Source organism: Ranitomeya imitator, chromosome 6 (assembly GCF_032444005.1).
Source record: "Ranitomeya imitator isolate aRanImi1 chromosome 6, aRanImi1.pri, whole genome shotgun sequence".
Classification (NCBI taxonomy): Eukaryota; Metazoa; Chordata; class Amphibia; order Anura; family Dendrobatidae; genus Ranitomeya; species Ranitomeya imitator.
In genome coordinates, this window is record NC_091287.1 from 19,044,299 (window position 1) to 19,062,153 (window position 17,855).

Consider the following 17,855-nt stretch of genomic DNA (forward strand, 5'->3'; position numbering starts at 1 on the left):
ATCGCATCTCTGCTTACTGTCAGTGAACGGAAACGCCGGATTATCACCAGGCACTGAATCCTTATAAATCAGAGACTTCTCGCAGCTGAGGGTTTGTTATCATTTCCAAATAGGACTCCGCTGAACCGACGGCGTACATTAGACCCAGGTGTACGGTCCCAAAGCGTCTATCACATAGAATACCTTTTCTATATGCTAGCCGTCCTTCGGAGGTAGATCCTCCCCTCCAAACACCTCATAATGTGAACAGTGTCCAAGGTTCACACTTGCGTTCAGCGCAAATTTTTGCATTTTTAGTGGAAAAAAAATGGAGCCCTAGAGCTACACTGATTTTTTTGGGGGAGGTATAAAATGACAGCCAACCGACTGCATTAAAGCTAATCAGGTCCGTCCGGCGCTGGTTGTTTTAGGCGGGCATCTGAAAAATTGGCCAAGTTTCACGCACAAAGCTTCGATTATTTTTTTTCTAAATATTCATTATATTTTCATCTGCGTGTCCGTTTTTCATATCTATGTATGATTTGTTTTCATACCACTACATTAAAACATGGAGATAATCAGATAATCACACACAATTTCCTGGGTTTAGAATAGAAATATATCCGGAAATATCGAACACGCTCGTCTGCATGAGCCCATAGACTTAGGACGGAGCCATTTCTGGCAGGAGTCCCTATAAAACCAAACAAAAAAAAAGGGAACGCCGAACGCAAGTGTGATCCAAGACTTCCGTGCACTGATACCCGGTGACGATGACGATTTGATTTCTAACATTGCCCGGATTGGAAATTATTGTGAAAAACCTTTAGCTGTGAGATGTATTAAAAGAAGGGATTATCTCTCCATAACAATCCCTTTAAGGCTATGTGCACACCTTGCGAATTTGGTGCAGAAAATTTCTGCACCCTTGTCAAGTTTTTTTTTTTTTTTTTTAGCATTGCTTTTTGGTGCAGATTTTCCCCACTCATTAGTATGGGTGAAACCTTCAGCAAAAACTCTGAAATAATTGACATTCTGCAGAAGTAAATCTGAAGGTCAAAAATAAGCAACTTTAGGATTCTCATCACTTTTCTGGCATCAGGAAACCCTTCAGGCTTCGTGACAAATTGTGTGGGGAAAAAAAAAAATGTGAAAAATCTGCAACGTGTGCACAGGCCCTAAATATCTGACCGAGATAGGACCTGCATCTATCTCCAGAACCGGAGGGGTACTCCCCGATCCCCTGTTCTCGCTGGCATTGATCGGAGAGGTGGTCACACATTTCGTCTCTCTCCACTCATTGTTATGGATACTCTCTATTCAGAACTCTCAGTAATGCACGGAGAGAGACAACGGCTGTGTGACGACCTCTGCACGTCGGGAGTCTCGGAGTTTGGAGATAGGTGCGAGTTCCCAGAGATTAGACAAACCCGTTGAGTCTGCACAAGTTTTCAGCTTTGCTTCCATTCACTGACTTGCAGCAGAGGTCCTACACGTAAGGAACGGAAACAGAATATATATCATAAAGTAGCAGAGCTTTCCGTTATACTAAGATGGCAGTATTATTAAGGTCAGGCCGGACAAGCCCTTCAGGGTTTAATCTAGTGAAACCCTACGGACATGCACCCTGCAAAACGCAAATTCCTAGGAAACCATCGTCTACTTCCAGTCCTATACCTAGAGCAACATAGAGGGGCCGCACTGTGGGGGGCACTCCTTGGCTCCTCTATGGGAGCTGAGATGACAAAGTGACAGTGAAACAAGTTCTGACAATAACAGCGATGGACAAAATTACGGGCAAAGAGATTTATGCTCAAATCCTCCTTTTTTTTTTTTTTACAGAAATTTGAAAAAAAAATGATGAAGAAGAGTCCATTGACTGCGGGGAGGAGGGTGCAGGGGAAGAGTGAATTCATCGAGTTTACTGAGCTTGCATTTTTCTTACCTTAGGATTTTGCAATAGATCACATTCTCTATAAATAAAAGAATATGTTGACAGTTTTAGGCAGGAAGATAGGAGTTGTCATTGAAAAAAGTTGCCTAACCTCCATGCTGAGAATGACACTGAATATATAAAACACAGTCAGAAAATCCCTGTCTACACATAAGCAGCTAGGAAAAAAATACAACATAAAAAAACCTCAATATACTCAGGTCCAGAAGATTCATGCACATGGAGGGATCATGCAAACATTAGAGACATGCAGGAAAAATCTAACGATGGATCTTATCAAACATTTTTTTCTAACCATTTTAATATGTAGGGTGGAAATAATGGAAAAACAAAAACAAATACAAGAGCATTAAAAAAAATACAGGGAAACGTGACTGTGACCTTACCTTTAAAATAGCCGCCGAAAACAGACTCCCCGCCTTTTCCATTACCTGTAATGAAAAACAATGCAGCTATTGGTACAAAAACCTTTATTGTTACCAAAAAGCCGCACAATTTTGCACCAAATAATCTTACAATTTATAAGACTCAGAGCTCCAATTTTCAGACACATAGCTCCAAATCCTTTGCATTTAAATGATTAAATTCAACCTGCCAGCAGCCACCACTAGGGGGAGCTCAGTGCAGACAGTGTTATCATTGAGCTCAATGTATAAACTGTATATAGTAAGTTCCTGAGCTCCCTCTAGTGGTGACGGCAATAAATGATGCCATTTCTAAGTACAACTCGTCCAGCAAAAAACTAGCCCTCATACAGCTATGAAGATGGGGAAAAAATATGACTCTTGGAAGAAGGGGAGGCAAAGGCAAAAACGGAAAAAAAAAAAAAGGAAAATCGCCAGGGGGTGAAGGGGTTAAGCGTGACAGAGTGAGACGTAAACGGGGTTTGGTGGCATACTCTCCGGACCACCACATGCCGTTCTGTATATGTCACACTACATCCTCACCTTCACTGAAGTCACCACCTTGGATCATGAAGCTTTTCACCACTCGATGGAACGTGGAACCCTTATAACATAACTTTTTCTTTGTAACTTTTCCAATTCCTTTTTCCCCTAGAAGAGAAAAAAAAATCCTGAGCGACAGTCCGGATTCCTCGGATTGTGCACCGTACGCTGCGTTTATTACATACGTACGGATCTTGGTTTCTAATTTCAATATCTGAGGGAAAAGAATAATAATAAAAAAAAAAAAATCTGCTAAGGTGCAAAGATCAACTGCGAGAAACAGCGGGACCTACCTGTACATAGACACAGGAAGTTCCTGCAAGTTTTTGGGCAGACATCAGAGAAAAGCTGAAATACAATTCGGCCAACTGTGGAGAAAAAGAAAATAAGTTTTAAAACTTTAGTCTCCTGTTCTTTGCTTCTCTTGTGCTTTACACTTCAGATATCATGCACCCCAAAAATGAAATGGTATCGTTAGAATTCACAATTCGACAGGCAAAGAGAGAAAAAAAAAAAAAGAACACCACACAAGCCCTCACATCGACGAGAAAAGAGGGATTTTTGGTTGATTACCGTAAAATCTCATTCTTGGAGCCTTCATGGGGGACACAGGTAACCATGGGGTGTATGCTGCTGCCGCTAGGAGGCTGACACTATGCACATAAAGAAAAATAACTCCTCCCCGGCAGTATACACCCTCCGACAGGCACCAGGCAACTCAGTTGGTGCAAAAGCAGTAGTATAAACAACTCAACCTATGTACCAACCCAAAACAACGGCACGTTGGCCAATACGGTACAACATAAAGGGAGGGTGCTGTGTCCCCCAATGAAGGCTCCAAGATAGAGATTTTACGGTAAGAACCAAAAATCCCTCTTTCTTCCTCGCTTCATTGGGGGGCACAGGTAACCAAGGGATGTCCAAAAGCAGTCCCCAAAGCAGGATAATAAGAAAAAGGAACTAGGTCGGCCGGTGCAAAACCGCCGCCTGCAGTATCTTCCTACCCAGGCCTGCATCCGCAGAAGCCTGAGTGTGCACCTTGTAGAAGTTCACAAAGGTGTGGATGGACGACCACGTTGCGGCCTTGCAAACCTGCGAGGCCGTAGCTTGGTGACGAACTGCCCAAGAAGCTCTCACAGCCCGAGTAGAGTGAGCCCTCACCCCCGGGGGAGGCTGTTTGTCTTGAACACGGTATGCCTCCAGGACCGCCGAACGGATCCATCGAGCAATTGTGGACTTAGAAGCGGGGAACCCCTTCTGACGACCTTCCGAGACGACAAACAAAGGGTCTGACTGGCGAAAAGAAGCAGTTCTGGCAAGGTAGACTCAGATAGCCCTGACCACATCCAAATTGTGGAGAGATTTCTCCAAAGGATGAACTGGGGAAGGGCACAAAGAAGGAAGGACGATGTCTTCATTGATGTAAAAAGCCGAAACCACCTTTGGCAGAAAAAAAGTGACAGGCCAAAGGACAACTTTGTCATGATGAAGGACCAGAAAGGGAGAACGACAGGACAACGCCGCCAACTCAGAAACTCTCCTGATCGAGGTGATGGCGACCAAAAAAGCTACTTTCCAGGAAAGAAGCGAAAAAGAGATGTCCCGAATCGGTTCAAAAGGCGTACACTGGAGGGCACCGAGCACAAGGTTGAGGTCCCAAGGAGCGATCGGAGGATGGTAAGGAGGTGCAACATGAGCAACCCCCTGAAGGAATGTTCTCACCTGGGGAGAGAAGCAAGGTCTCTTTGAAAGAGAATTGACAAGGCAGAAACCTGACCCTTTAACGTGCTCAGGGAGAGGTTCGAATCTAGACCCGACTGAAGAAATCCGAGAAGCAAAGGAAGGGAAAAACCATAGGGAAGAGACCGTTGACGTCACACCATCGGAAAAAGTCCTTCCAACATCTATGGTAGATACGGGAAGATGCCGGTTTCCTAGCTCTTATCATGGTTTGTATGACACGTTGAGAAAAACCCAAGTCCTTCAGGATTGCGGCCTCAACGGCCATACAATTAAATTCAGAGACCGAGAACTCGGATGGAAGAGGGGACCCTGCGATAGAAGATCCGGACGGTCTGGGAGCCTCCAAGGTACGTCTGATAACATGTTCACGAGCTTAGCATACCAGGCCCAGCGGGGCCAATCTGGAGCAACTAAGAGAACGGGAACTCCTTCTGACGTTATCTTCTTTACGACCCTTGGAAGCAAGGGAAGTGGCGGGAACAGGTAAGGCATCTGAAACTGGGTCCATGAGATCACGAGAGCGTCACAGCCGACGGCTCTCGGATCCCGGGATCTGGATAAGTACTGGGGAACCTTGTGGTTTGCTCGGGAGGCCATTAGGTCGACGTCCGGCATGCCCCACCTTTGGCAAATCTGGTCGAAGACAGCGGGGAGAAGAGCCCGCTCGCCTGACATGAGCCCCTGACGGCTGAGAAAGTCGGCTTCCCAATTGTCCACCCCTGGGATGTGGACAGCTGATATGGAGGGAACATGGTTCTCCGCCCACCGCAGAGTTTTTGCCACCTCCGTCATGACTTGCTTGCTGCGAGTCCCTCCCTGACGGTTTATGTAAGCCACAGCTGTGGCGTTGTCCGACTAAATGCGGATCGGTTTTCTCGAGAGGAGGGGCTGCCAGCGGAGGAGGGCTAGAAAAATAGCCCTGATTTCCAAGAGATTTATCGGGAGGCGTGCCTCTTGAGCAGTTCAGCGCCCATGGGCTGTAAGGTGGAGAAAGATAGCACCCCACCCCTGGAGACTGGCATCGGTGGTGATGACCTGCCAGCCGAAGGGGAGAAAGGATCTCCCGCGCAGAATGGAAGTGGATAGCGTCCACCAAGTGAGAGACTGTCTCACATCGAGAGGGAGGCGAACTGGGTGGTCTAAGGAGAGTGGATTCCTGTCCCAAACTGACAGAAGGGCCAGCTGGAGAGGGCGAGAGAGGAACTGAGCATAAGGGGCCGCTTCCATGGAAGCGACCATCTTGCCCAGAACCCTCATGCCGAGCCGTAGAGGTAGAGGGGTAGGACGCTTTAGGACTTTGATGCCCCTCCGAAGGGAGAAGAATTTCTCCCTTGGGAGGAAGACCTGAGCCTGAATAGTGTCGTATTCCATGCCCAGGCATTCTAGACGCTGGGTCGGAATCAAGGTGGACTTTTGTTCGTTGATTATCCAACCAAGGCGGGTTAACGTGTCTGGAGATTGCCACCGCAGTCGCGGCGAGACAGACCCTTTAAGAGGAGATCGTCGAGATAGGGGATTACAAGAATCCCCTTCGACTGAAGGATGGCCATGACCACTGCCATTACCTTCGTAAAGACTCTGGGGGCGGACGCCAAGCCGAAAGGAAGAGCTGTCAATTGGAATTGTTGGTCCTGCATTGCGAAACGAAGGATCCTCTGATGCTGAACACAAATCGGAATGTGCAGATACGCATCCTGAATGTCCACAGAGGACAGAAATTCTTCCGGTTCCATGGAGGTGATCACCGAGGACTCCAAGGACTCCATCTTGAAGTGCCGAATCCGGAGGTGGCGGTTCAACCGTTTGAGGTCCAAAATTGGGCGAAGAAAGCTGTCTTTTTTCGGAACTACAAACAGATTTGATTAAAACCGGAAAACAGCTGGTTGGAAGGTGTTGGGACAATTACCCGAGGCGAGAAGAGAATCGACCGCCTGAAAAAGCCCTGGGACATGGGAGGGCTGCTTGGGTGGGCGGGAGAGGAAAAAACGTCTTCCTGGGGGGCGACGAAAATTCTATTTTGTAACCTGATGTGGCAATCTCCCTGACCCAGGCGTCGTCGACCACCGATAACCAAGGCTCTGTGAACAGAATAAGCCTACCTCCCACCCTGGAAAGATTTCCCGGTGGGGGTGACTCGTCATTTGGAAGAAAATCTGTGGTCGCGAGAACTGGAAGATTTAGAGGAGCGGCCTTTAGCTTTCCAGTGAGGGGTAGGCCTGAAAGAAGGCTTCCTTCGGTCCCTTTGAGTGGAAGACGGGTCATTCTGAGAGGCACCGCCTGAGGAGGCGAAGGAGCGAAAGGGGCGAAAGGAATGGGGTCCCTTTCTATTGAAGGGACGCCTAGGCTTAGATTGCGGAAGAGAAGTGCTCTTACCACCCGTCGTCCGAGATCATTTGGTCTAGCTGCGCTCCAAAGAGCCTGGATCCCTGGAAAGGCAAACCTGTGAGGGATTTTTTGGAAGCGGTATCTGCGTTCCACGCCTTCAGCCAGAGGACACGGCAAATGGTGACAATATTGCTGTTTGCTCTTGCAGAGCAAGCAGCCGTATCCAGAGAAGCATTCAGAAGGTACTTTCCAGCCAGTGAAATCTGATCTGCTAAATCCGCTAGCTCCTGTGCGGGAGCCGAAGCTACAATGCCTCTGCGTAGGGTTTTGGCCCGGGCCGACACCGCTTTTGCCACCCAGGTAGAGGCGATATTGGGGCAGAGAGAGGTACCAGAAGCTTCAAAAGCAGATTTGGTTAGAGCCTCAATTTTGTCTGTCCGTGAGGTCCTTTAGAGATGCTGCCTCAGGAATGGACAGCACTGTCTGGGAGGATAATCTAGACACAGGTGGATCTACCTTAGGAGATTCGGACCATTTGCTAACAAGGTCTGCGGCAAACGGGTATAAAATGTCTAAACGTTTCCTCCCGGGAAAACGTTTACCAGGGTGTTCCCAGTGTCTAGACGTCGTGTTATCAAATTCCTTATGATTGGGGAAAAAATCTAGAAGGACGCTTCCTGTCAAATAGTGGGTTTTGCCTGTGGAAAAAAAAAAACGGCAAAAACGCAACGTGTGAACATAGCCTTACAGGAGGAATGATGATGTCTGTAAAGCGTTCTGGAACACGACAGCAATACATAGGCAAAGAATAATAAGTAAATAAAAATTAACAACCCTAATAATCTACCCATAAAATACGGGGTGAGACCCTCAACTATAACACCTCAAACACCAGGTATAAGACTGCACAATAGTGAAGCAGTAACAAAAAAGTCAAATAAATAACATTAATATATAAATGATAAATGCAGCCCAATAAATAGAGATTAAAACCCAACAATGCTCATATCCATATACGAAAAAATAATGGTTTCATGCAGCGGTGACCAACCTGTGGATCTGCAGCTGTTGCAAAACTACAACTCCGAGCTATATCTGCCATATGACTGGGGGTTGTAGTTTGGCAACAGCTGCAAAGTTATATATAGGAAATCACAAAAGTGTAAAGGCAAAAAGAAAAACAGAGCAGAGGTCTGCACTTTCCACAATGACCACTAGCAGCTTGTACTTACTGGGTTCCCTGTTAATTTCCACATTGAAGAAGCACTGGGGACGCGCCTTCTCCGCCATCCTACAGCTCAGACACGACCTTCATAGAAGAAGAAAGGAGATGATCAAGTCCCCGCGCTGTAAAGAGCAGAACGTTCTCCTGCCGTCACCCCACAATACAGCAGGCACTGTCCTATATAAGAGACCAGACTCCTCCTCCCCCGATACCAGTAGTCATCTCACAGGTAAGAGCTCAGCATTCAGCTATCAAGACACACAGAGACTTATGTGCACACAATACATTCTATGTGAAATCCACCTGACAAAGCGCAGCAAAACCGCTGAAAAAAAAAAAAAAAGAAGATCGTGCACAGCAATTGTGCGCATGTTAAGTCTAGTGCTCCTTTTAACTGGTTCCAGGTTTGGAAACCGTGAAATGGTGAAAAGAAGTAACGCGCTCATCCTATGGGCGGCTTCTGATAAGAAAGCGATCGCCAGTTTAAATTACAGTAAAAAGACGACGCAAAAACGAAGGCAAAACTGGCAGCGAAGCGGCTTCTGGAAAAAGAATGAAGGCGGTTCGCCAGTGTCTTAAAGAGCCGTGTGCACGTAGCCTTTAAGGGACTGTCTGATCCTTCACATATAAAGTTTCATCGTTGCGCATTGAAAAGTTTTACAACTTAATATTAAATTTTGGTTTTCAAATTCCATCCACTTTCAAGATCTTTACTTGCTCAAAGTGGTAAGTGAGACTGAAAACCACCTGGACATCTCAGTGTGTCACAGTCTTAAAAATTCTGTGTCTCTAAACAACCTGGAATCCGGAATGATACATTGTAACAGGCAACAAGAGGGAGACAGATGTGTTTAATGTGAATGGTAACAACTGTTGCAAACTCTCAGCTGGGAGAAATCAGGACAGGGTCTCAGCCTCTAAGGGTATGTGCAGACGATCGGGAACGGCTAGCGCTCTAGACGCAGTGCATTTTCCAAAGTGCTGCCGTCTATTGAACGCAGGTGACTCCTCTGTGATCACTGAATCGTGCGGATTCACCGCGTCCAACACATTATATTGATATCAATTCTGTTTGTGTCTGCTAGATAAATAGACATACTGCGGATTGGATAGATGCAGCACATGTCCGTCTCCGCGAGTGATCCGCGGGCGTCTGTGGACACATAGTGGACATGGGATTTCTTGAAATCCCATCCACTGAAGCTGTAACATCTGGATGCTGCGTCCAACCCGCAGCGTTCACTGATCGTGGGCACGTACCCTGCATAGAAGTGACAATGCTGCAGAGCAAATAGAGATTTTAAAACAGATGAGACACAAAGAGGTAAAAAATAATTTAACTTGGCAGTCAAAAGTCTCGTCAGTAACGTTTAATTTTCATGTTAATTTAAAACAGAAAATTTTCAGACAAGGAGCAACAGATTGCATCACTAAAGGTACCAACGACATTATCGTTCAGAGAGCAACAAGACCTTATTCTCAGCTGGGGGGGCATGGATTGTGATGGGGGGGCAGCTGGGTACGCCCCTTTGTGGGGGGCATGAACCGTGCTGACATTCCCTTTAATAAGAGGGGAAGGCATAAAGTCTTGGAGTAATATCCCCCCAGAGGAAATACAGTAAGAAAGTGTCAGAACTTCTGCATGTCTAATCTCATGGGGAATAGCTGGGGGTTTGCTCTCTTGTTCCCTCGGGGTCTTCTGGACCAGATCCCAGAAAGAGGAAGTTTTCAGCCGCCCTCGGGGTCAGGCATATTAACAGTTTCAGGACAGGAGATTTCTGGAACAAGCCATGTATTGTGCTCCAGACACTGCACGGTGTGAGAATGAGGGTGATGATGACGTAGGAAGCCCTCGTCTCGTCTTACAGGAGTCAGCGGAGCGCAGGGATAAAACACCCAAAACAGGACAGCAGATAGGACAACCCAAATATCAGATAAGGATGGTACATACAGGGTCAGCAGCCGAGACCCATAATGTAACAGAACAGAAAACCATCTACACAAGACACAGAGCAAACAGCAGTCTGACCAGAGACCATATATAATGTACAGTGTATACGGGGGACACGTGGGGTGTATATATAATGTACAGTGTATACGGGGGACACGTGGGGTGTATATATAATGTACAGTGTATACAGGGGACACGTGGGGTGTATATATAATATACAGTGTATACGGGGACACGTGAGGTGTATATATAATGTACAGTGTATACGGGGGACACGTGGGGTGTATATATAATGTACAGTGTATACGGGGGACACGTGGGGTGTATATATAATGTACAGTGTATACGGGGGACACGTGGGGTGTATATATAATGTACAGTGTATACCGGGGACACGTGGGGTGTATATATAATGTACAGTGTATACGGGGGACACGTGGGGTGTATATATAATGTACAGTGTATACGGGGGACACGTGGGGTGTATATATAATGTACAGTGTATACGGGGGACACGTGGGGTGTATATATAATGTACAGTGTATACGGGGGACACGTGGGGTGTATATATAATGTACAGTGTATACGGGGGACACGTGGGGTGTATATATAATATACAGTGTATACGGGGACACGTGAGGTGTATATATAATGTACAGTGTATACAGGGGACACGTGAGGTGTATATATAATGTACAGTGTATACGGGGGACACGTGGGGTGTATATATAATGTACAGTGTATACGGGGGACACGTGGGGTGTATATATAATGTACAGTGTATACGGGGGACACGTGGGGTGTATATATAATATACAGTGTATACGGGGACACGTGAGGTGTATATATAATGTACAGTGTATACGGGGGACACGTGGGGTGTATATATAATGTACAGTGTATACGGGGGACACGTGAGGTGTATATATAATGTACAGTGTATACGGGGACACGTGAGGTGTATATATAATGTACAGTGTATACAGGGGACACGTGGGGTGTATATATAATATACAGTGTATACAGGGGACACGTGGGGTGTATATATAATATACAGTGTATACGGGGACACGTGAGGTGTATATATAATGTACAGTGTATACGGGGGACACGTGGGGTGTATATATAATGTACAGTGTATACGGGGGACACGTGGGGTGTATATATAATATACAGTGTATACGGGGACACGTGAGGTGTATATATAATGTACAGTGTATACAGGGGACACGTGAGGTGTATATATAATGTACAGTGTATACGGGGGACACGTGAGGTGTATATATAATGTACAGTGTATACGGGGGACACGTGAGGTGTATATATAATGTACAGTGTATACGGGGGACACGTGGGGTGTATATATAATGTACAGTGTATACGGGGACACGTGAGGTGTATATATAATGTACAGTGTATACAGGGGACACGTGGGGTGTATATATAATATACAGTGTATACAGGGGACACGTGGGGTGTATATATAATATACAGTGTATACGGGGACACGTGAGGTGTATATATAATGTACAGTGTATACAGGGGACACGTGGGGTGTATATATAATATACAGTGTATACGGGGACACGTGAGGTGTATATATAATGTACAGTGTATACGGGGGACACGTGGGGTGTATATATAATGTACAGTGTATACGGGGGACACGTGAGGTGTATATATAATGTACAGTGTATACGGGGACACGTGAGGTGTATATATAATATACAGTGTATACGGGGACACGTGAGGTGTATATATAATGTACAGTGTATACGGGGGACACGTGGGGTGTATATATAATGTACAGTGTATACGGGGGACACGTGGGGTGTATATATAATGTACAGTGTATACGGGGGACACGTGGGGTGTATATATAATATACAGTGTATACGGGGACACGTGAGGTGTATATATAATGTACAGTGTATACGGGGGACACGTGGGGTGTATATATAATGTACAGTGTATACGGGGGACACGTGAGGTGTATATATAATGTACAGTGTATACGGGGACACGTGAGGTGTATATATAATGTACAGTGTATACAGGGGACACGTGGGGTGTATATATAATATACAGTGTATACAGGGGACACGTGGGGTGTATATATAATATACAGTGTATACGGGGACACGTGAGGTGTATATATAATGTACAGTGTATACGGGGGACACGTGGGGTGTATATATAATGTACAGTGTATACGGGGGACACGTGGGGTGTATATATAATATACAGTGTATACGGGGACACGTGAGGTGTATATATAATGTACAGTGTATACAGGGGACACGTGAGGTGTATATATAATGTACAGTGTATACGGGGGACACGTGAGGTGTATATATAATGTACAGTGTATACGGGGGACACGTGAGGTGTATATATAATGTACAGTGTATACGGGGGACACGTGGGGTGTATATATAATGTACAGTGTATACGGGGACACGTGAGGTGTATATATAATGTACAGTGTATACAGGGGACACGTGGGGTGTATATATAATATACAGTGTATACAGGGGACACGTGGGGTGTATATATAATATACAGTGTATACGGGGACACGTGAGGTGTATATATAATGTACAGTGTATACAGGGGACACGTGGGGTGTATATATAATATACAGTGTATACGGGGACACGTGAGGTGTATATATAATGTACAGTGTATACGGGGGACACGTGGGGTGTATATATAATGTACAGTGTATACGGGGGACACGTGAGGTGTATATATAATGTACAGTGTATACGGGGACACGTGAGGTGTATATATAATATACAGTGTATACGGGGACACGTGAGGTGTATATATAATGTACAGTGTATACGGGGGACACGTGGGGTGTATATATAATGTACAGTGTATACGGGGGACACGTGGGGTGTATATATAATATACAGTGTATACGGGGACACGTGGGGTGTATATATACTGTACAGTGTATACGGGGGACACGCGGGGTGTATATATAATGTACAGTGTATACGGGGGACACGTGGGGTGTATATATAATGTACGGTGTATACGGGGGACACGTGGGGTGTATATATAATGTACGGTGTATACGGGGGACACGTGGGGTGTATATATAATGTACAGTGTATACGGGGGACACGTGGGGTGTATATATAATGTACGGTGTATACGGGGGACACGCGGGGTGTATATATAATGTACAGTGTATACGGGGACACGCGGGGTGTATATATAATGTACAGTGTATACGGGGACACGCGGGGTGTATATATAATGTACGGTGTATACGGGGGACACGTGGGGTATATATAATGTACAGTGTATACGGGGGACACGTGGGGTGTATATATAATGTACAGTGTATACGGGGGACACGTGGGGTGTATATATACTGTACAGTGTATACGGGGGACACGTGGGGTGTATATATAATGTACAGTGTATACGGGGGACACGTGGGGTGTATATATAATGTACAGTGTATACGGGGGACACGTGGGGTGTATATATACTGTACAGTGTATACGGGGGACACGTGGGGTGTATATATAATGTACAGTGTATACAGGGGACACGTGGGGTGTATATATACTGTACAGTGTATACGGGGGATACGTGGGGTGTATATATAATGTACAGTGTATACGGGGGACACGTGGGGTGTATATATAATGTACAGTGTATACGGGGGACACGTGGGGTGTATATATACTGTACAGTGTATACGGGGGACACGTGGGGTGTATATATACTGTACAGTGTATACGGGGGATACGTGGGGTGTATATATAATGTACAGTGTATACAGGGGACACGTGGGGTGTATATATAATGTACAGTGTATACGGGGGACACGTGGGGTGTATATATAATGTACAGTGTATACGGGGGACACGTGGGGTGTATATATAATGTACAGTGTATACGGGGGACACGTGGGGTGTATATATACTGTACAGTGTATACGGGGGACACGTGGGGTGTATATATACTGTACAGTGTATACGGGGGATACGTGGGGTGTATATATAATGTACAGTGTATACGGGGGACACGTGGGGTGTATATATAATGTACAGTGTATACGGGGGACACGCGAGGTGTATATATAATGTACAGTGTATACAGGGGACACGTGGGGTGTATATATACTGTACAGTGTATACGGGGGATACGCGAGGTGTATATATAATGTACAGTGTATACGGGGGACACGTGGGGTGTATATATACTGTACAGTGTATACGGGGGATACGTGGGGTGTATATATAATATATACCGCATATATGAGGTACAGGCTGTATATGCTGCGGCTGTGACGGTAGTCAGGAGGTTTCCCGCCCATACAGTGATATGCGGACGTATCCCGTCCGTTCCCGCTGTACACAGTATGTCCGTGTCGGCCCCGGTACTGACCCCTCAGCGTCTCATCCACCGTCCGCTCTTCCTTTCCGCCGTCCTCCGATCTCCGCACAGGGGTCCTCAGCCGCGCTGATTGCTGGGAGTGCCGTCGTCAGCAGGGCTGGCCACTGTTATCGCCTGTCTGCAGTTTCCCACTGTCTCTATGGTGACGCCACGTGTCAGTGCTGCGTTTATGGAGATGGAGAACTACATCTCCCAGGAGGAATTAGCCCATAATATTGGGATATCTAGCCAAATTGTGGGACGGTTTTCTTCATAATGGCTTTCTCTATCTCCATACTTCTGGAGGTGAAGTCACCGGAAAATCAGAGCCGCCATGTTTAATGATTGTTGTGATGACGGTTCTGATTCTTGGGGGATGACGGTTCTGATTCTTGGGGATGATGGTTCTGATTCTTGGGGGATGACGGTTCTGATTCTTGGGGGAATGATTATTCTGATTCTTGGGGGATAACGGTTCTGATTCTTGGGGGAATGATGGTTCTGGTTCTTGGGGGATGACGGTTCTGATTCTTGGGGATGATGGTTCTGATTCTTGGGGGATGACGGTTCTGATTCTTGGGGATGACGGTTCTGATTCTTGGGGGTGATGGTTCTGATTCTTGGGGGATGATGGTTCTGATTCTTGGGGATGACGGTTCTGATTCTTGGGGATGACGGTTCTGATTCTTGGGGGATGACGGTTCTGATTCTTGGGAGATGGTTCTGATTCTTGGGGGATGACGGTTCTGATTCTTGGGAGATGACGGTTCTGATTCTTGGGGATGATGGTTCTGATTCTTGGGGGGTGATGGTTCTGATTCTTGGGGGATGACGGTTCTGATTCTTGGGGGATGACGGTTCTGATTCTTGGGGGATGACGGTTCTGATTCTTGGGGGATGACGGTTCTGATTCTTGGGGGATGATGGTTCTGATTCTTGGGGGTGACGATTCTGATTCTTGGAGATGACGGTTCTGATTCTTGGGGATGACGGTTCTGATTCTTGGGGGATGACGGTTCTGATTCTTGGGGGATGACGGATCTGATTCTTGGGGATGATGGTTCTGATTCTTGGGGGATGACGGTTCTGATTCTTGGGGATGATGGTTCTGATTCTTGGGGGATGACGGTTCTGATTCTTGGGGGAATGATTATTCTGATTCTTGGGGGATAACGGTTCTGATTCTTGGGGGGATGACGATTCTGATTCTTGGGGGAATGATGGTTCTGGTTCTTGGGGGATGACGGTTCTGATTCTTGGGGATGATGGTTCTGATTCTTGGGGGATGACGGTTCTGATTCTTGGGGATGACGGTTCTGATTCTTGGGGGTGATGGTTCTGATTCTTGGGGGATGATGGTTCTGATTCTTGGGGATGACGGTTCTGATTCTTGGGGATGACGGTTCTGATTCTTGGGGGATGACGGTTCTGATTCTTGGGAGATGGTTCTGATTCTTGGGGGATGACGGTTCTGATTCTTGGGAGATGACGGTTCTGATTCTTGGGGATGATGGTTCTGATTCTTGGGGGGTGATGGTTCTGATTCTTGGGGGATGACGGTTCTGATTCTTGGGGGATGACGGTTCTGATTCTTGGGGGATGACGGTTCTGATTCTTGGGGGATGATGGTTCTGATTCTTGGGGGTGACGATTCTGATTCTTGGAGATGACGGTTCTGATTCTTGGGGATGACGGTTCTGATTCTTGGGGGATGACGGTTCTGATTCTTGGGGGATGACGGTTCTGATTCTTGGGGGTGATGGTTCTGATTCTTGGGGGATGACGGTTCTGATTCTTGGGGGTGATGGTTCTGATTCTTGGGGGATGACGGTTCTGATTCTTGGGGGATGACGGTTCTGATTCTTGGGGGATGATGGTTCTGATTCTTGGGGGATGACGGTTCTGATTCTTGGGGGAATGACGGTTCTGATTCTTGGGGATGATGGTTCTGATTCTTGGGGGATGACGGTTCTGATTCTTGGAGATGACGGTTCTGATTCTTGGGGGATGACGGTTCTGATTCTTGGGGGATGACGGTTCTGATTCTTGGGGGTGACGATTCTGATTCTTGGGGGATGATGGTTCTGATTCTTGGGGGATGACGGTTCTGATTCTTGGGGGATGACGGTTCTGATTCTTGGGGGTGACGATTCTGATTCTTGGGGGATGATGGTTCTGATTCTTGGGGATGATGGTTCTGATTCTTGGGGGATGACGGTTCTGATTCTTGGGGGTGACGATTCTGGTTCTTGGGGGATGACGGTTCTGATTCTTGGGGATGATGGTTCTGATTCTTGGGGGATGACGGTTCTGATTCTTGGGGGAATGATTATTCTGATTCTTGGGGGATAACGGTTCTGATTCTTGGGGGGATGACGATTCTGATTCTTGGGGGAATGATGGTTCTGGTTCTTCGGGGATGACGGTTCTGATTCTTGGGGATGATGGTTCTGATTCTTGGGGGATGACGGTTCTGATTCTTGGAGATGACGGTTCTGATTCTTGGGGGATGATGGTTCTGATTCTTGGGGGAATGATGGTTCTGATTCTTGGGGGATGACTGTTCTGATTCTTGGGGATGACGGTTCTGATTCTTGGGGGTGATGGTTCTGATTCTTGGGGGATGATGGTTCTGATTCTTGGGGATGATGGTTCTGATTCTTGGGGATGACGGTTCTGATTCTTGGGGATGACGGTTCTGATTCTTGGGGGATGACGGTTCTGATTCTTGGGAGATGGTTCTGATTCTTGGGGGATGACGGTTCTGATTCTTGGGGGATGACGGTTCTGATTCTTGGGGATGATGGTTCTGATTCTTGGGGGGTGATGGTTCTGATTCTTGGGGGATGATGGTTCTGATTCTTGGGGGATGACGGTTCTGATTCTTGGGGGATGACGGTTCTGATTCTTGGGGGTGACGATTCTGATTCTTGGGGGATGATGGTTCTGATTCTTGGGGGAATGATGGTTCTGATTCTTGGGGGATAACGGTTCTGATTCTTGGGGGAATGATGGTTCTGATTCTTGGGGGATGACGGTTCTGATTCTTGGGGGTGACGATTCTGATTCTTGGGGGATAACGGTTCTGATTCTTGGGGGTGATGGTTCTGATTCTTGGGGGTGATGGTTCTGATTCTTGGGGGATGACGGTTCTGATTCTTGAGGGATGACGATTCTGATTCTTGGGGGTGATGGTTCTGATTCTTGGGGGATGACTTTTCTGATTCTTGGGGGATGATGGTTCTGATTCTTCGGGGGGAAGACCGTTCTGATTCTTGGGGGATGACGGTTCTGATTTTTGGGGGGTGATGGTTCTGATTATGGGGATGA

The 17,855-nt window shown here is 46.5% G+C and overlaps 1 protein-coding gene across 3 annotated transcripts in view; it reads right to left on the reverse strand.

The window, feature by feature from the left end:
* NKTR (natural killer cell triggering receptor) overlaps positions 1-14,645 on the reverse strand; it is a 33,890-nt gene extending 19,245 nt beyond the window's left edge. For 2 of the 3 annotated variants that reach the window (XM_069729268.1, XM_069729267.1), the window contains exons 1-5: positions 14,538-14,645; positions 8,181-8,257; positions 3,174-3,248; positions 2,881-2,988; positions 2,320-2,364 (exon numbers count right to left, since the gene is read on the reverse strand). In XM_069729268.1, coding sequence (XP_069585369.1) covers positions 2,320-2,364; positions 2,881-2,988; positions 3,174-3,248; positions 8,181-8,238 — 286 coding nt within the window. In that variant the 5' untranslated portion in view covers positions 8,239-8,257; positions 14,538-14,645. Of the gene's footprint in view, positions 1-1,924; positions 1,953-2,319; positions 2,365-2,880; positions 2,989-3,173; positions 3,249-8,180; positions 8,258-14,537 lie in introns of those variants that run through there. The other variant, XM_069729269.1, reaches the window with a different exon arrangement.
* Positions 14,646-17,855: the final 3,210 nt, after the last annotated feature.